General features: G+C 36.7%; 1 protein-coding gene across 3 annotated transcripts in view; it reads left to right on the plus strand.

Moving 5' to 3' along the window:
- Positions 1–21297, plus strand: part of SCEL (sciellin) — a 162702-nt gene that overhangs the window by 137055 nt on the left and 4350 nt on the right. For all 3 annotated transcript variants that reach the window (XM_015543692.2, XM_042978710.1, XM_015543696.2), the window contains 5 exons: positions 6363–6425; positions 12057–12149; positions 13985–14056; positions 16032–16106; positions 20270–20378. In XM_015543692.2, the coding sequence (XP_015399178.1) occupies positions 6363–6425; positions 12057–12149; positions 13985–14056; positions 16032–16106; positions 20270–20378 (412 nt within the window). The remainder of the gene's footprint in view (positions 1–6362; positions 6426–12056; positions 12150–13984; positions 14057–16031; positions 16107–20269; positions 20379–21297) is intronic.

Consider the following 21297-nt stretch of genomic DNA (forward strand, 5'->3'; position numbering starts at 1 on the left):
GAATTTTCTTTTTATTAGTAATAGTATTAGGATTGTTAGGAGGTCCCCAACTGTGCTGGAAGTGATTAGGTTTAATAACCACGTACAGAATAACTAACAGTGGCTCCTATAGCCAACCCCTCCCTCAGTGTCTGATTCCACAAAATGTACTTCTCTCTGTCTCTCTGTCTCTGTCTCTGTCACACACACACACACACACACACACACACACACACACACACACTTTCCTCTTTTTCTCACTTTTCCTTCCTTCCCTCCTTCCCTCTGGCACATGTGCTATGTTGACAGACCATGGTAACTTTCTGGTAAGAGTTTTATCTTTTGTTTATTAGAAGATGCCAATTTTATAAAGAGGTAGTTTGTATTTCAGCAACTTCTAATAAAACATCTATAGAAAGAAGGCATTTTCCTTATATGGACGAGATTCCTATAAAAATAAAATTTTAAAATATTGGCCATCATGTGGCTTTCGGATGGAGGCTTGATCCATAAATCTAACCTAAGCAACGTCTGACTCTTCTTTACGAGTGACACCAGATTTAATGATAATCAGCCAGGTTATCAAGAATTAGAGCAGAACAGACAAACAGGAAAGCTGTTTACTTGAAAAAAGTGACTTCATTCAATTGGCTCAGCCACCTGTAACTATAATGTATCTACCCTGCCCACTTTATTTTAATGGGTAAAGAGAGGGGCATTTTAAAGAATCTCCCAGAGGGATAACAGCCACAGGCAATTTTACATCCAATTCAATGTGACATGGCCACTGATTATTTAATAGCAGAACAGCAGTGAATTAGAGTCCTTTTTATGTGACTTTGCTGACATTTCCAGCAGCTGTATATGTAATTCACACTTAGGGGTGGAATAAACTTTGGTCATCGATCAGAATATAAGCAGGTGTCCCTGAGCTCCTTCTAGGAACATAACAACATGAACAAATGCAAATGTGCACAGAATTTTCATTTATTCAGGGAGAAACTGCATGGCTTTTAGCAGTGACAGCCTCGCATTGTCATGAACCAACATAAAAAGGAGGCATTCAATTATCTGAGGCTACAAACTTCTGCTCCCAAATGAAGATTGAAAAGCAGCTAGTGCCATGGAGGCCTTTACAGTTAGAAAAGACATCCTTCATCTGAAGTAGAAAAAAGATTCTGAACTATTTGTATTATTATACTTCCATAATTTTAAGGGCTTCCTACTTCCTAAGACATATACCTCCAAGTTTTAGTATTCCAACAAGAGAAGAGTTTCTTCCTATCTTCCTATTGCAGATTTCTCATATTTCTGCTCAAGGAAGAAAGCTGGGGGAAGGGGTGACCTTGACTCTTTCCAGTGCTTCATTCCCCATAATTGGCAGGCCACTCTGCATGCCTCTATCTCAGGAACTAAGATACCTTATCTTTTCCGATACTACCAGGACCAGAATACAATTCGGCCTCCTAATTGGTCCCTCTGCTACCAGTTTCGCCTTCTGTCCTTTAGTCCATTAGCCACACTGTAGAGTGATCTTCCTGAAGCACAGATCTGATCACGTCATTCTGATTAAATCCTCTTGTGGCTTCCCATTGCCGTTGGACAATGGCCATACTCTTAACCTGGTTTCCGAAGCCTAGCTGATCCTGCCTTCACAGGCTTTCCCCACCCCTACCCACCGTGATGCTCCCTCCACAGGCAAACCCCACCCATCTTTCATTCATATTGCATTGATAACTTCTACTTATTCTTTAGGTCTCAAATTAGGTGTCTCTCACTTAGCTCAGGGAGGCCCCTACCCCGGACCCACCACATCTGCATCAGATGCTTCTTTTAGATATTCTCAAGCTGTCTGACCTTCCTGTCCCAAGCTTTTGTCTCCTAGAGGGAATTATTATTTAATCACCTCTCCCCAACTATAAGATTTTTGAGGGTAAGGATTGGGTCTGTCTTGTTCACTTCTTTACTTACAATATAGGTAGAGCACAATGCCTGACACATTTTCGGTGCTTAACAAAAACTCTGTGAATTAGTCTAAAATCTCAAACTAATCAAGGACCTTTGGTCGTCCATCTAGATAAAGCTTATTGCTTTTCAGCTCTAACATTCTGAGCCCCCACAAGTGAAACCAGATTGAAGGAATCTGATATGACTGGTCTGCTTGCTGAAGCCATTGGCTATCTCTTGCTCATGACATAACCTCAATCAACCATGGTGATGACTTAAAGCCACTAAAATTCTTGAGTACATCTTACATTTAAAATACCTACATTTTCCAATTACCTATGGACCTGTTAATTTCTTTAATATAAAATATTTAAGACTTTCTCATTGAAAAGACCTATAAAGATATATAAAACCAGGCCCATTTTGCCATGTCAACAGAGCTGAAGAATTATACCACTTATCTCTCTGTATTCTGTACTTCCTTTTGAAAGACAAATATTCCTTTTGAACTAAAGCTTAATGCCTAAGATTTAGTTCTTGGCATAGAAGAAGTGCCATAGTAAATTTTTTATATGGAGGCTCTTAATTTTGCAAATGTGTTTGATACTCTACAAAAGCAATTTAAGTAAGCTGTAGAGAGAGAAACATATTGCAGCTTTTAATAAATACCTCCCACGCCCTCATGAGAGTGGTGAGTGAGCTGTTAACTTTCTCTCATGCAGAGCGTATCTTGAGAAAAGTTGTATAAAAGCAGACATAGTAATACCTATTTTTTTCTTCATCTGCTCTGTAGTGGGACAGTGGAAAATAGATATTACTATAACAAAGATAAATGCTTATATCTAAGATTTGTGCTGTGACTTTACATAACAGGTAACTCATTCCCCACCCCACCCCCAATTTTGAAAGCTACATTTAAAAAAGCCTTTTTAGGTGCAAAGGTTAACAAAATTTCTTTTTAGCCTTCCTCACTGTATCCACAGAGAACTGGCAATTTTTCTTGGAGCTAATTCAAATTGCTCATAAATGTATACAGTTATAAAGTCTTCCTTCCACTGCAACTGTCATGGAAAGGGTTTGGAATCAAGCCTTTGCTCCACCCTGCTGCATTTAGCTGGGCTTCTATAAAAATCTGCTTGTCACACTTTGGCGCACAGCTTTTCCTTTTCTACCACAGTGTAAAAACACGACGCAATAGATGTGTTCTTACTGAGAGAGTGGGAATTTATTTTTGTATCCTTCAACTTGGGAAGTTTATGGGCAATCTGAACTTCTTTTATTGGATCTTCCAATCTAGCTGATGACGTCAATCAGAGTGAGCAACCAAAGCAAATACACATTTTGTGCTTCTCATACTCTGGAACTTTTCATTTTGCTTTGCATATTAGTATAGATTATTCAGAATAAAATATTATAATCCACTCTGTCAAATTTGATATGTGATGCTGTTTAATAAAAACAACAAAGATTCTATGAAACCACTAATGTGGTTTATTTGATGATTCACAATTATACCACTTTGGGCATACGCTTCTTTGAAGGCTTTTGCATAGGTTCCAATTTTGAGTTACCTACTTGTAGTTGTTGGATTTGTTAGATTCTGGCTTCTCCTTGTTTCTCAGGTCCAAGCCTATTCCTGCTCTCCCTCCTAGTAGCTGGGGTCCACAAAGGCTTGGGTCCTTGGGCGGGGATGGAGGATGTGCAAAGACCCAGCGTCCGCAGAAGCCAGGAACAGAAAGTGCCAGCAGAAGTGAGGATGTGCAGGATCAGGCTGAGAAACCGAGGGTAATCATGTTGTGAAGGCACAGGAGATCTCTATTAGTTTTCTAGGGGTGCCATAACAAGTACCACAGACTGAGGGGCTTAAAATAGAGATGTATTTCGCACAGTTCTACAAGCTAGAAGTCCAAGAATAAGGTGACTTGTCTGCAGGGTTGGTTCCCTCTGATGATTGAGAGAGGAGTCTATTCTAGGTCTCTCTCCTTGGCTTGTAGAAGGCTGCCTTCATCCTGTATCTTCACATTGTCTTCCATCTGTGTGTGTCTTAGTCCAAATTTCCTCTTCTTGTAAAGATACCAGTCATATTGGATTAGGGCCTACCCTAATGACCTCATTTGAATGTGATTACCTCTGTGAAGACCCTATCTTTAAGGAAAGTCACATTCTGACATACTAGCATTAGGACTTCAGCATGTGAATTTGGTGGGGGAAACACAATTCCATCCCTAACAATGTCCCAGAACAAGGATACAAAGCCAGATCTAAGACCTGCATAAAAAAAGAAATATATGCAATTGGTGACTGACACCAATGGAGATGAAATGTCCATCACTTCCTTTACTGATCTTTTTCTACAAGGTCATGGTGCACACTAAGCGTCTGGATGTGGGTGGAGCTGACTGCCTTAAAAGTTCGGGGTCTAATGTCTTCCCCTTGGGGACCCATTTAATATCTGTTCTCAGAGCTAGGTAAGGTAGTTAAAGGTCTCCCCTAGAGAAGTGGAAAAAGGGAATTTAAATTTAATCTCAGAAATCTTTGGGAGCAGTTTCTAAGTGCAAAGCCATGTAAGGCCATGGCAGTGAGACTCTACTCTCAAGTTATAGTGAAAACCATCAGTGTCCATCAGTGGCCCTCAGTTCATCCTAGGTTAGCAGCAGGAGAATCATTTGCTGGGACAAAATTCTAATTCTCCCAAGATTCACATATCCTGGCGAAACTGGATATGTGACATCATGGTACTTCTCTTAATTTTATTTCATTATCCCCAAGTATGTAGTAAAGTATTATTTTAAAATTATCAAAGGAGGATTACTTAATGCCCAGATTATTAAAGTAGTACAGTGGCCCTTGAGGCCAAGAAGGTAGCTCTAATAATTAGCGAAGGGCCATCAGGGTTTAGCAAAAGTCTTCTGTCTCCCTTTCTAAATTTGAATGATGTGATCTGGGAAGTTTCCTTACATAGTTCATTGAGAGAGTCAGTTCTGAATTTTACATCATTCAGACTGCAGAATCAGATGATTGCAATACTTCTGAGCTACTCCTGAAATCTTGTGCTTTTTACTTGTGTTACTTAGCATATTTTCCCTACTGTAACTCCCATTAAAAAATAATCTAACTAATTTCTACATTTTCAAAATTATGCAGCTAGTATTTTAAATGTGAAGTTTAAATGTAGCTATGGAATGCTACCCAATTTGCAGATTTATCAATTATTGGTAGTTTGGATGTTATATGAAAGGAGTATTAAATCTCAATACACTACAAGAAATTTTTGTAGTATTGTTCATCCTTATCAATATTAATTTTGTGAGTGAGAGTCCATACTCTGATTCCATGTGAGTGAGAGTCCATACTCTGATTCCTTGTTTAAATCTACTATTCAAAATCATGAGCAGGGAGATTTATAAAAACTAGAGTTAATTCCAAAGATGAGAGAAATTAGAGCAGAAATACAAATGAAAAGGCAGTCCATCAAAATAGTGAAATCAATAGTGCCTCCTGCTGTGTCACTGAACTTCTGTTAGCTGTCATTTATTTGTGCTTATTCAGTTCACCCACAACGGAGGTCGCTGTGCCATGAATGTTACTTACATTAACTCATTCATTCTCACCACAACTTAATGAAATTAGATAGGGTTAGTCTAGTTTACAAAAGGAAGATTAAGAAGGCTGATTAACTTGTCCACAGAAATAGAAGAGATGGCCTCATTGTTCTGGCTTCTAAACAACTGTCCTAATCAATTGGGTTCATGACAAAGGCTTTTCCAAACTCATGGGGGAAAAAATAATCAAGAACCACCAGTGATATAGCCAATATATAAATAACTAATATTTGAAAAAAAAACATATCAGAGGACATTGTAGATCGTGAAAGCATATGAAAATCATTGCTGCAGCTCAAGATTCAAGAATCTAATTGTCCGATTTATCCTCCACATTATGTATTGTTTATTCAAATTTTGGGTTTCATGTTTCTGTGATCTACAAAGATGGAATGAAGTCTCTAATTAAATATCCAAGAATTGACATTGGATGGGCAGGTGGCTTGGCCTCAAATCTTGACTCTTTTACAAATTAGTTAATTGACCTTGGAAAATTCACTTAGCCTTCCTGAGCCCCAGATGCTGTCCTGCAGGGTTTTGTGAGATCTGAATGAGATAATCCATGTGAAAATACATAGTTAGTACTTTGTGACACAAAGTTAGTACTCATTAAATGTTAACTGAATGAGACTATAAATAATTGTTTATTTACAGACCAGATTTCTCAAATCTTCCAAAAGATTCTTTCTTTCTCACACATAACCTATGCTTTCATATTTGAGTTATAGATCAAATAGCTCAATGTCTGATTTCCAATGTTCTGTATGATATATATATTTATTTATACATATTTATACTATACATAATAATTATGTGGGTTTTTTTCACCTATAGCGACCAAGACCTGAAAAATTTAATTGAAGTAAATTCTAATGTCTCTGAAAATAAAAATGGAAGGTAAGACTTATTATAATTTACTTTTTTTGTTATCAATTTCATATGAGCCTACACAAATTATATAACATTAGAAGATTTACTGAGGAGTTGAATTGTATTATGGTATTTAGATATAAATACGATTGAAATACAAAAATCAATATGCAGAGTACTTAATAGATAATATGGAAAAAAGTTAACAAAAGTCAAATTCTGTTGGAATTTCTGACTAAGGGCCTTCTATTCAATTGCTTAGTGTAAAAGGCATCATGGAAATTCAAAGCTCTGCACTTGGCTGTGAAAATTTATTTTTACTTATTGTTGCTTGGTAGTTTTTCAGTGGTGCAGAAAGCACTCTGGGAATGTCTTTCTTGGATACCTAGTGCTAAAAGAATGCGCAAATTCATCACAGCTACAAAACAAGACCTAGTTTTGGAATTTCTTTACACTGCACAGTATAATGGCATTAAAACTGTTGTATTTTGTTTCTTATACAAGGAAAGCTGGGATAGAAGCTCTACTTCATTGTCGTTACAGACTGTTTAGGGAAGAATTAAATTGTTTTCCGTGTTTTGCAGTCTCCCCAGACCTATGGGGGACTCTAAAAACAATGGGTTCCTATTTTTTACCTTCATAAGGTACAGTTGTCTTTTCTGTTAAAAAATTTGCTATACAAAGAAATGATACTGTCAATGTTGTGTGTGGAGAGTGGAAAAGCAGAAAGAGATCTGGGTCCCCAAGATGTCTACAAAAGACTCTTGCATCTAATGTTAGTTTCTTTCTCTTCCATTAATTCCCTAAATCATCTTCTGCCTTCTTTTCTTGTGATCACACAAAAGGTTTTGATAAAACTAGGGAGGGTAAGTTTTCAATAGAATCTGTTTATCTTAGAAAAACATCCATTATTTTGGAAGTAGGACTGGTCTTACAGTTAGCCAGTCTCACTCAAGTATTATCTGGAAATGATTAAGGTAAAAAATTGCAAGTAAATGTTTATGTATGGTTAAGGAACTTCTCATTTAATATGATTTGACACATGCTCCAATTTCAGCGTGACTTGTTTATGAAGGATTAATGAAGAAATGGAATATTATGGAAATTTAAGAGCAGGAATGGTAGCATGGGCGGACCTCATAGAGGCCTGATCTGGAAGGTTATTTCTTCTTGGCCAGAGGACATTCCGTAAGGAATCCTTGGACATTAACCCTAGTTCTTTGTTATTACTATAACTTAGCTACTTCCTGAATATTGGCCACTTCCTATTTTTGTCTTGCTTTTCCTTCTGCGTATTGGCTTTCTTATTCTTTACCCTATATCTATTTGATAACCAAGAATCTTTGCTGCTTTGCAGTTTCTACCTCCTCATACCTTGAGCTTACTCATGGTAAGCTTTTTCATGGCCTGTCTGGCCTTCTAAAGCAAGGCATTATGGATGTGGCCATCTGCACTGAAGATGGTGTATAGATGGAAAACACCATGGTTGACAATAAGATACACATATTCTCCTTTCCCTTCCTGCAGTTTTGTCTGTGTCTCCTGCCTGACATAATCCAACTGTGACATACATTCACAAATGTACCCACTCTCTCCCAGTGAGACAGGAATCATCACATTCAGTTACTATGTCAAGAAGCCTTAACTACCACCACTACAAAACCATTTTTTGATCCCTGACTTCTGTTTCCAGGTAGTGTTCATTCTCCTTCAGTTCGATCACAATCCTGAATATGTACAATGTTTCATGGTCTGCTCTCTAGAAATGAAATGGAAAATGTAAGCACCACCCTGGCACTGACACAAGAACTGTAATAAAAAATTTCCCCTGGAACAGAATGGAAAAAAGAAATCTCTGGGCCCAATTTTTGTGCCCATGTATTCTGGCTACAAAAAAGGACTTTCCAAATGGGTAAATGGGTAAATATTTAATAGGAAGAAAATTAAGAAAATTCACAGAGAGTAAGAGACTTGACTAAGTGTAGAAGTTTAGTAATTAGAGGGCTGGGATGAACCTGATTGTTCTGGCATCACGTCCTCTCTTTATTTTTTATAGTAGACTACTTTTTAAAACTATGTTTAAAATTTATAGTTTTTTACAAGAGCTCAAGACCTTGACATTTTATAGAAGTAAACCCCAACACATAGGATACAAAATAGTAAGCTCTTAATAAGATTTTATTCTTTATGCAAAAGAGATTTATAAAATTTGCAGTGGTATCAATGTTTATCAGTTGAAGTTGTTTTATGGTGTTTGAATCTTAGGTTGCTAATGTTAAGTTAGTAAGACAATGGAAATCTAAATAAGAGTCCTGGGCCAATCTGCTAAACTGAGACTTGATTCACTTTATGAATGTATTCACTTTGTATAGTAATTGGATGTCCAAGTAAATATATTTTTATAATTAGCATATTCATAGAGTGTACAACCATCACCACAATCAATTTTAGAACATATGTATCACCTCAGAAATCAACTCCATACCCATGAACAGTCACACATCATTTTCCTCCCAACCCCTCATCCCTAGCCTGCTTTCTGTTTCGATGAATTGCCTATTCTGAACATTTCATATAAATGGACTCATATAATATGCGGTCCTTTATGACTGGCTTCTTTCAAGATTCATCCATTTAATAGCATGTATCAGTACTTTATTTCTTTTTATTGCCAAATAGTATTTGTCCATTGTATAGCTAAACAGCATTTTGTTTATTCATTAATTGATGGACATTTGAATTGTCTTTGAATTTTGGATTGTATTTAACTATTGTAAACAATGCTGCATATATGTTTTTGTGTGGGATATGTTTTCATTTTCTTGGGTGTATACTTAGGAGTGGAATGGCTGGATTGTACAGTAACTCTATGTTTAACCATCTAAGGAACCACCAAACTATTTTCAAATCAGCTGTACCATTTTATACTCTCACTAGCAATGTATGAAGATTCCAGATAGGTGAATTTTCAAGCTGAATTTCCAGCACAGGAGACATTTTCTCAAGAGTAATCCCATTTGAAATTCTGTAAGATCCAACACAGTGCTTGAATTTATATTTTGTAGAGTTGTTATTTAATTAATTAAGACACGAAACTATGACCATTAATTGGAAGTTATAATTCAACAATTTGTTTCAATGAATAATAACTTTTAAAGATAGAACTGTTAATTAACAAACATTGTGAGTCATGAGTTCTCCTTTATGAGGATTATTCAAGGCATCTGAGAGCAATACTTGGGCAGGGTTCCACAATTGTACTGGTTCCCAAACTTTAGTGTATGTCACAACCACCGGCTGATAGAAAGACCACAGTTTGAGAACCAGTACTCTTCTGGGTAAGATGATGGGCTCCCCAGCCTCTTAGGTGGTGGTTCTCAACCTTAACTTGCATGTGAGACTCAGTGAAAAGGCTTAAAAGAATCCCAGTGCCCAAGCTGTAATCCAAGCTAATTAAATGAGAATATCTGGATGTGGGGCCAAGTAGCATTGTAAAAAGCACCACAGGTTATTTCACTGGTTGCCAAAGTATTTTTTAACTATTTCTATGGTTCTAAATAATTAAAAAAATATATTGTTACCACTTATTGGCATCAAGATAGAATTTCCTTTTTAACATCTATCACCATCTCTGGAAGAACAAAGAAAGACTTGGCAAGTATTACAGAGCCTAGGAGACTAAAGAGACATGATTATTATGTGGAAGATATATCCTGATTCTGATTCTGGAACTGAGAAAGGACATCAGAGGAAAAACTGATGAAATACAAATGAAGTGTGTAGATTAGTAAATAGTATTGTACCACGTTGATTCTTTAGTTTTGACAAATATACCATGGTTATGTATGATATTAGTATTAGGAGAAGCTGGGTGAAGGGTAGACAGATTCTCCACCTGTCTTTGTAATTTTCCCATACACTTAAAATTATTCCAAAATAAAAGGTCTTTTTTAAAAAAAATCTGTCATCTTCCAAACCTACTGGCATAGCAAAACCCATCAAAAAGTTTATTGTTCCACATTTCAAATTTGCTTACTAGTATTTAGTTTTCATTCACAATTATAAAAATTAAATCTTAGTGAAGCCATTATCATCATCTTATGATAAACACAGCTAGGAGATGCTACTTGTATTATTATTCTGTCTGGGCTTCCATAACAAAAGACCACAGACCAGGTGGCTTAAACAACAAAAATTTATTTTCTCACAATTCTGGAGGCTAGAAGTCCAAGATCAAGACCACAGACCAGGTGGCTTAAACAACAAAAATTTATTTTCTCACAATTCTGGAGGCTAGAAGTCCAAGATCAAGATGTTGTCAGGTTTGGCTTCTCCTGAGACATTTTTCCTTGGCTTACAGATGGCCACTTTCACACTGTGGCCTCGCATGGCCTTTTCTCTGTGTATGAACAAACATACACAAATCTCTGGTGTCACTTTTTTTTTATAAGGACACAAGTCCTGTGATATTAAAGCTTCACCCTTATGACCTCACTTAACCTTTTTTACCTTCTTATAGTCTCTGTCTCCAAATCACAATGAAGGTTAGAGTTTCAAAATGGGAATTTGGGGGGGGGAAACAATTCAGTCCATTACAGTACTGTATGCAGTTTATTCCCCTTTCTTCTTTGAAGATTTTGCTAACTAGCTGGTGATATTTGATTTTATATTGCTGGGGATGGTGCAAACACATTCCAAACTCACTGACAACCTTCATTCCTTGAAGCTGTCTGTTAAAAATGGGTTTTTTATTGTATGTTATATGATTTGAATATTTTTAAGCAATTCCTAGCTAGGTTTATTATTTCTGGAATGACATATTCTAATAATTACGTTAGAAAGTTTTCTAATGTTCATTCTACTTTCTCATTACTTAGTATAATTTTAATGTAGCTGTATGGTTTGTGAAACATCTGTCTTAAAAGTAGAAGATGATTGTATGCCAGAGATAATATGTGAACAATGTTTTCCTCTTCTTTAAGAGCTATCTGGAAATGGAAGGAAAGTGTGTTTAAAAATGATAAGGCTTGATTAAGATCTAACCTGCCCTCTTGTTTTTCACATCTCTTCTATATTGGAGTTTACTAACCTGGAGGGATGAAAAGTGGCTAAAATTTTTGCTATTCCTGCATTAAAATTTTCCTCTGTTTCAGAGGAAAAAAAATATGCCTGCACTTTGTTAAACGTTGTGACACTTTTTAATTAGCAGAAATCTGAGTCAGAGTTCTGTAATCTTCAAAATATTTTTTCTATTAAGAACAAGATGGAAGCGAATTTCCAAAAGCAACCACTGGATAATTTTCATAAATTGATACACTCACAAGTTTATCATATTGTACATGAGATGCTTTCTACCGTGGCACTGCTGGTATTACAAGGTTACTGGAACCAATTCCAGATGGTTTTTGCCCTTGATAAAAAGGTTATTCTAATGTTAGATAATATGACACATGCCTGTAGATTATTCTTTAAGGTAAGACAGTGGTCACTCTGGAGGTGTAAAATAGTACATGTATTCTATTTATGTATCTGCACAGAAGCCAGACAAACATAAAGAGGTTTGTTGTATGTAAACTTAATTGAATAGAATTTTAATAAAACAAAAAAACTTCTAGTGGCCTTCATTTAAGTGCCAAATATTTGTGTCTGCTTTCCCAGGCTAGACAGCCAAGTCGGTGGATCCACTGATGCTATAAACATCCAGTTTACTAGAACTCCTGCCCATTCTTATGAAGCCAGGAAGAATCACAGGTACCACGGCCAATTATATACAAGTGACAGGACTTTCTCCTTCTGTTTTTAAAACTCATCTTACTTTAAACCTCCCCTTGCTTTGAAATGCAGAAATTTCTAATTTTATCAGTGGCTTTATGTAAACAGCTCCACACAAAGGTGTTGCATTAGCAACTTGGTCGTTGGTAAGCTTTGATATCTGGGTAGGAAAGTGTAAATATTATTTTTTCCTGAAAATTTTACATTAAAAAAAACTGTGACACTGGTGTTGACGTTCTTTAGGCAGATTTTAAAGTTTCATTAAATTAGTTGTTAACATGTTCATTAAAGTTCATTAAAGTCAACTTTTTATTTTGCTTTCCAGATTTTTATTTAAATTCTAGTTAGTTAACATTCAGTGAAATATTGGTTTCAGTAGATTTCACTGATTCATCACTTACATACAACTCCCAGTGCTCATCACAAGTGCCCTCCTTAATACCCATCACTCATCTAGCCTATCCCTCCACCCACCTCCCTCCATACAACCCTCAGTTTGTACTCTATTGTTAAGAGTCTCTTAAGGTTTTTTCCCTCTCTCTCTCTTTTTCCCCTTTCCCATATGTTCATCTGTTTTGTTTCTTAAATTCCATATATGAATGAAACCATGTGGTATTTGTCTTTCTCTCACTTATTTTTCTTAGCATAATACACTCAAGCTTCATCCATGTTGTTGCAAAGGTCAAGATTTCATTCTTTTTATGGTTGAGTAATATTCCATTATGTATATGTGTACATACACACACACACACACACACACACACACACACACATTTTTCCATAGTTTGGCTATTGTTGATAATGCTGCTGTAAACATTCAGGTGCATGTACCTGTGCTTGAATGTGTATTTTTGTAACCTTTGTGTAAATACATAGTAGTGCAATTACTGGATCATATAGTAGTTCTATTTTTAACTTTTTGAGGAGCCTCCATACTGTTTTACAGATTGGCTGCAACAGTTTGCATTCCCACCAACAGTGCAAGAGGGTTCCCCTTTCTCCGCACCCTTGCCAACACCTCTTGTTTCTTATGTTGTTAATTTTAGCCATTCTCACAAATGTAGGCTTAGAGACCTCAGCAACTTCTTAAAATGGAGTCCCAGAAGATGAAGAAAGAGGAAAGGGGTCAGAAGGTTTAGTTGAGCAAATTATAGCTGAAAACTTCCTCAATCTGGGGAAGGGCACAGACATCAAAATCCAAAAAGCACAGAGAACTCCCATTAGATTCAACAAAAGTCAGCCACCACCAAGATGCATCATCGTCAAATTCACAAAATACACAGACAAGGAAAGAATCCTGAAAACAGCAAGGAAAAAATCCTTAACCTACTAGAGAAGACAGATCAGGTTTGCAGCAAATCTGTCCACAGAAATTTGGCAGACCAGAAGTGAATGACATGATATATTCAATGTCCTAATATATGGGAAAAATATGCAGCTAAGGTCAACCTTTTGAGGTTTGTGGGGATAGTTATGGTTTGAAAAATAGGAATGGGACACCAGGGAAACACATTAAAATGTATTATAAATATTCAAAATAGTCCTCATGCTCTACAACAGATATTCTGAGTGACCAATTTCCATAGCAGCGTTCTGGAAGTAGGCCAAAACAGTGGACACCAGGAACAAAATAGGAGATGTGAAGAAATTTTGCAGAAGTGGATTAGTATCACTTTAACAATTACATTTCAAAAGTTATAATTTAAAAGGAATATATAAACACTATTTTTTGCATTGAATTGGATAATAGCCTTGCTGTTTTTATTATCCTTGTAAATAAGCTTTAAACATTAAGTAAATGGTTCGTGTTACAGCTCCAATGCTGAAACCAGGCATGCAGGACCAAAGGATACTGTGGTATACACAAGGACCTATGTGGAGAACAGGTACTGGAAATTTATTTAAAATATTTTGCTACATTTACTCTAATTTTGAAATCATCTATGTTAGGAGAGATGCTATTATTTTGGAGTATGTTTGCTTTTCTCAAATAGAAGACCATTTAGGGGTATATTGAGTTCTAGGTATATGATTCTTTATAATGTTTCCAATATTAAGTAGTTGGCAAATAACCATTGTCATTGGATGAACCAAATGCTTGAATATAACAAGTATACACATAATAGGATAACCATGTGAAAGTTCTCACATGATCATATATAACTATACATTATAACAAGTCTACAAAATTACACAATGCAAAATTACACAAAGTTACTCAGATACTCTCATGCTAATTTTGAGTCACACTTTAATTAAATAGTTCTATACACTATTCTGGTTCTATCTAATCGAATCTATCTGTCTGTTTACCTTTCATCTGAAATAAGGGGTGTTACCTTTAGTAGATACACTCTGGCCCAAATTACAGAGAATGGATATCCAAAAAAATCTGCTACTTGGAGTGATGGATGTTGAGAAGAATGTCAACCAAGATCATGAATTCACAACCTATTTGATTTTCAGGGAGTATAAAAATAAGAATTAGCCTACCTGTGGAGTAATATACTGGTTAGGACTACAAATGTGATGTACGTGACATATGTGTTAACCAGAGCCCATTTCAAAGAGGGGAGACTATCTCTAGAGAGGGGTTCCTGAAAGGGCTCTGGGAAATTCAGTACATGTCAGAAAATGGACAATTTTCCAAAAAACCAAAAAAGGTTTCTCAAAACCACACCTAATTTACTTTGTAAAATGCAGGCTTAAGTTTGATTTTTCTGCTGAATCTAAATCTCCCTAAACTCCACACTGACGGTGTAGGATAGTGTAGAGGCCCTAGCATCAGATTTGGGATGGAGTCTGTCATTTACTAACCAAGTGGTTTTGGCAAAATCTACTTAACTTCTTCAAGTCTCAATTTCCTTATCAAGAAAATGGAAGTAATAATATATGTATCACGCACAAATGTGTGCAAACTCTTACTGAGCATTGTGGGTTATGTATTCCGAAGATACTCTATTTCTTTTCTTTTTTATATTCTTTTTTTAAAGTAAATATAATTTATTGTCAAACTGGTTTCCATACAACACCCAGTGCTCTTTCTGACAATAGTCTGCCTGTAGACAATTGGAGGGAGAAAGATTTCTTATTTAAAAATCCCAGGTAAAGTCTGTGGAATTACCACTCACCCTATGAAATAATAGGAATGTATTGCTTCCAACCCTAATATACTCACAGGTAGCATAAGTAGTTGGGAAGCAATTATGAGCTGCCAGCTGGTTAGTGCATTGCAAGTTTCATTTGTCTTACAGAAGGACTGACATTTACAAACTGGGGCAGTCTGAAAAATAGAACAAAGGGGACTTAAAATTACACTTTTTTGCTTTCATTCTAGACTCTTCTTTCTTGGATGTTTTCAAGTAAAAATAAACATTTCTACAGCTTTCTCTAAAAGTTTAAGAGTCTCTGTGTCTCTACACAGAGAATGTTGATGTTGTGAATGTTGACGTTTCTATGTGCTTACACTGGCCCATGCTTTGCATATTTCCTTTTCTGTGTTAGATTACATGTGGCTTTCCTATAGCAAATGAATGAGGGAGGGGCAAGTATGCATTTCATGAGAAATGATAACTTCTTTTCCTGCTCACGCTTTTTCCTGCGCTCCTTGTCTTACGCTCTATTTCCTTCAGTAGATATGTCAATTTATATCAACCTGGAGGTGGCTTGTGCATCAGCACTTTCCACATTAAAAAAAAAAAAAAAAAGAAAGAGGTTAGTACATGGTCCTAACTTGTAACATCATAGAGAAGAATGACAAAGCTGCATGAGGTGTGTGTGCTTTGTCACCTGTGTATGGGTGTGTACATCAACACTAGGGAAATAGCTCAGTCCTCACATGTCAATTTTGTTTGTTTCTAGTAAATTACTGAAGGATGGATATCAGGAGAATATCTCTGGAAAATACATACAAACTGTTTATTCAACTTCAGATAGGTGAGTTGGTCTACATTTCCATATCTAAAAGTATATACACACACACACACACACACATATATATATATATATACACACACACATATACGTATGCATATATATACATACATACTTATATATACATATATTCGCATATATAGGTGTATATACTTATATGTATAACATTTTATATATTTTAGTGTATATGTATATACACGTGTGTGTATATATACTTTTACATGTAGTATATATTTTATATTCATATTTGATATATTTTTATTATATATATAATACTGAAATACATGATTCTCATCCATTGAACTTAGAGATGCTAATTAAGTGATTGTTATACGTGTGTATGGATGGAACAATGTACAACAACCTCTGCATCCAGGAATTCATTCCGAGGCTTCCTGGCTCTTTCTGCTTTTTGATTGCTGTACTTTATTCCAGCAGCTTTCCATGCCCTACAGCTGCCTGCCAGACCAGCCCCTCTGCTGTTGCTGATTCCCAGGAGTCCCCAGTAATGCCACATATTTAGTGTCTAGGCTTCATTGCATCACTTGATTGTGCCCTCAGCCCTTTCTCCTTGTGGTTTTCCAGAGCCAGCTCACCTACAAACAGCTGCATAGAGATGCTGCTACGACCCAGTCTGGGCCCACAGTCAGTTCCGAGGACAGGGGTTGCAGTGATTATCAAGTTAGTGCTAGTATGTTGACCCCAGACTTTCACTGTTGGTGATCTTTTTTTTTTTTTTTAATTTTTTTAATGTCTACTTTTTTTTTTGAGAGAGAGAGAGAGAGAGAGACAGAGACAGCATGAGCAGGGGAGGGGAGAGAGAGAGGAAGACACAGAATCCAAAGCAGGCTCTAGGCTCCGAGGTGCCAGCACAGAGCTGGATGCGGGGCTCGAACCCATGAACCGTGAGATCATGGCCTGAGCTGAAGTTGGATGCTTAACTGACTGAGCCCCCCAGGTGCCCCTGGTAATCCTTTTTTACCATTTAATGTTCAGTGGGGTGCATAGATGATGCTCGTGAGAGTATGACCTGCAGATTTCCAGTGGAGAAAATTAAAATAATTAGCATTTCAACTCAACCACTGGAAATCAGCTGTAACGCAAATGTGTAACATTCTATTAGTGATGTTCCTTTATAGAAGAGGCTAGAAATATGACTTATCGAGGGTAAGGACATATCTTATTTTTATGCACAGCCTAAGCTTGTAATGCAGTGTTTGGCACCTAAGGCTACTCAGTAAATGTTTTCTGAAAAAAATAAACTAATGCTGTATTTGCGAAGGAAAACATGGGTGGGCCAGGCACCAAAATTCTATCCTCTTTCTGTCACTCTTTTAAGATCTTGTATTACTAGTGATCTTCTGAGTGTCTTGCTTTTAAAGCACACTTCTTAGAAAAATAAAGTCATCTACACAAGCATTAGAATTACAAATGCTGCCTAAATAACCAGAAGCAAACAAATAAAAACAGCTTTTTTTCATAATGCTTTGAGAAGGTCTTTGGCTAACAATATGATCCTTTTTTTTAAAGTTTATTTTATTTCTTTTGTGTGTGAGAGAGAGAGGCAAAGAGGGTGAGAGAGAGAATCCCTGTTAACGTGGAACCCAACATGGGGCTCAAACTCGTGAACCATGAGATCATGACCTGAGCTAGTCAATAAAGTCCGTCGCTTAACCGACTGAGCCACCCAGGTGCCCCAACAGTATGATATTAATAAGGACAACACTATCATCCGAGCCTTCCCTGGGCTGATATTATCATCGTTAACTTAAGGAAGGAAAACATTCTTCACAAAAGTATTGCTCTTAATATGAAGAATTTCAGTTCCGTTATTAAAGTGGTCCTTGAAATTTTCCGTAGTCATCAGAGCAAAAGTCAATTCTCTGTAAGACCAACCCATCAAGCAACTTTTTTCTGTTGATTATTGTGTGAAATTAGCTATGTCCCCAGAGTTCTTATCTAAGCATTTCAATCCCATTGAAAGTGGCTTCCCACTTAACAAGATAAAGTCTAATTCCTTTGCACAATTATTTATGGGCCTTTAGAACCTGCTCCTACCGAATATTGATGGCTGTTTAATCACTCCAGATACTTTATTTCTCTAGCACTTTGGTACGTCCTGTTTGTCCTGCTTGAAATTCCCCCATTATGCCCCTCCACACCTCGCCCAACTCACCTTGAGAGCCCCTTTGTCTTCAAGCTTTAACTCATGTGGCACTTTTTCCACAACGGCTTTCCTGACTCTACCCCAGGGAATAGTTGCTTCGTTAGCCGTGCTCTCCTAACTCTCTCCACGTATCCATAATATGCTATGATTATTGAATCACACACCTGGCTACCCTCGTGGAAAAAAGGAGACTGTCTTACTCTTTATATTCCCAGCTCTTACCTCAGTGCCTCTGGGAATGGAAGAAGATTGGAGAGTGCTTGTTTTCTACTCTTGACAGGATTACAATATTACATGGGAAATTTAAGTATGTGTGCATATATGTGTATGTGTATGCATATGTATGAATTTCCCCATAGGGAAGTATTTGCCAGGAACATATAAGGAATTAGCTGTAGAGTTAGTTGAAAGGGGAAAATATTTATTAATATGCATAAGGACGAGGAAATTCTTAGAATGACTGAGAGTATAAAACCAGACACATTTCATCTACTTAAATCCCTTTCTTCTTTTACCTCCTCCTTCCACCCATTTTCCCTCCTCTCTGCTTCTAGTCCTGGGCTTGATCATAGGAACATGGCTCCTGGGCACGACTAGTTCACTTTCACACAGTGAGCCTGATAGTCCTCATGGGCAGGCCTAGAGGTGACACAGGGACTCTGGGGCCACACTGCCTTCATTCAAATCCTGCCACTGCCACTCAACTGGCTGCATGATGAGAGCAAATTTATTACCCTTCTGTGCTCAGTTTCTTCTTTTGTAAAAGGATGTAAAAATAACAGTACCAGCTTCTCAGCAATGTTGCGAGCAAGAAATGAGTTTATACAACCAAATGCATGGAAAGCACTCTGCATATATTATAAAGCATATTAGCACTATATAAATATTGGCTATTTTTATTTTACCCTTCTATTATGTACCCTACTCTGAAAATTTCAGGCCTGACTGCTAGTTCCCTGAAACTAGTAAATTCTGCAAGGTACTATTTAAGACAGTCCTAGTCCCTTCCAAAAGGAAAAAAAAATCACAGAGTTGTTGGCCTTTCTTAAGGTTCTGTGTGACCTGAGCTCTTTTGGACTTGCTGATCATATCTATGGTTCATTTGTTACTGAACACTCTCTTTCCAAAGTAAATAACAATACTCTCTTTTCCTCATCAAATTTGTGGTGGGGTTATATCTTGTTGGAGAATATAAATTTTGTCATGAAAGCTACACCAATATTCTGATTGTTACAATGACACCAAGAGACTTGTCATAGGAGAACATTTTGGGGACTCTAGACCCCAGAGTCTGGGGTCCTACAGACCCATCACTTGTGAATTTATGAAAATGATTTAAAAATTTTTTTTATATTTATTTATTTGAGAGAGAGAGAGAGGATGAGTGGGGGAGGGACAGAGAGAGAGGGAGACATAGAACCTGAAGCAGGCTCCAGGCTTTGAGATGAGCTGTCATCACAGAGCTTGATGTGGGGCTCAAACTCACGAACTGCAAGATCATGACCTGAACTGAAGTCGGACGCTTAACTGACTGAGGCACCCTGGAGCCTCAAATTTACCAAAACACTCTTGAACGGATTTGTACTTTTGTCCTATTGAATGTTTTGAGAGTTAAAATTTTATATTAATCTACAGCATAATTTTTCTATAATATATGCAAATTAATAATTCAAAACCCTCTTCTAGCTTCAAGGGGTACTCATGACCTAGTTCAATTAAGAAACTGTGAACATCTTTGCCTTGCCCAGCTGCACTCTTGATTGCTAATGAATTAATAACTTGAGATTTGTCTTCATCTTAATTCTTTGATATCATTTTGAGGTATCTAGGAGAATCAATTCTATCGCTGGAACAAGTAAGTCCCCAACTTTCTTTGATTTTCACACAATTTCCTGAAGTATCAACAAAATTAAGCTATCATTTCCACATGTCTTTGTGGGGAATACATCCATCGTTTGCATGATGACGAATTTACTTGTAATTGCTTATGTCTCTATAGGTCTGTCATCGAAAGAGAAATGTGCACTTACTGCCGGCAACCACTGGGCACAGACACTAAAATGATTTTAGATGAATTACAAATTTGCTGCCATTCTACTTGCTTCAAGGTAAGGGTATGTTTATTGCAGTTAATTAAACACAGCATTGCATATGACTGGGATAAAAATAATTATTTAATGAAATACATGCGATGAAGTTAAAACTTTCAGAAATGTTCTCATCCACATTAATAATGCACTACTTAAATATTTCTAGGAGTTATGCAGCCTCAACCTCAAAGGTTTATAATTACTATCTTGGCTTTAGGCTTAGAGTTGATTACTGACACATTTATTACTCTTACCCTGGAGATTTAAATCTGTGAAAATATAAACACTTGTTCTCTTTATAAAAGTTTTTGCAACATTTTAATGAACGATGAATTACATAAAAAAATAATGAACTCCAGAAAGAAAAAGAAATTATTGAGAAGAAAGTTAGCAGCTTTTTATATGGTATATGTATTCAGGATGGATAGACCTCACAATAGTTGAAACTGTCTGCTTTTGAGAACGTGATTAATTCTAACTAATTGTGGCTTAGTATAATAATAATAAAGCTTATGTGGTACAATGCTTCAGCTTGTGGCTATATGCCATTTCCTTTACTTCTCACAATAATATCGGGTAGGTCAACGTGACGGTTGTTGACGTAAACGGATGAGCACTGAATTGGAAGCCTGAAGGCCTGAGTTCGAGTTCTAACTTTCACTAACTATGGCTATAATTTTGGACAATCACCTAATTAGCTTGGCTTCAGTTCCTTTATCTATAAAATGGGGTAGCTGGTTAGACTAGTGGTTCTTAATGCTGGCTGTATGTCATAATCATCTGGGGAAATTAGGAGAAAAACAGAATGGTTGGGGCCAGCCCAATTAAATAAAAAATCTCAAAGATGCTTCCTTTTGGTATTTTTCAAAACTCCTTAGATAGAACTAAGGGCAGCCAATTTGAGAATCATTTGCTTAAATCCAAGGGTCCTTTTTGT

Source organism: Panthera tigris, chromosome A1 (genome assembly GCF_018350195.1).
Source record: "Panthera tigris isolate Pti1 chromosome A1, P.tigris_Pti1_mat1.1, whole genome shotgun sequence".
In the NCBI taxonomy this organism is placed as follows: Eukaryota; Metazoa; Chordata; class Mammalia; order Carnivora; family Felidae; genus Panthera; species Panthera tigris.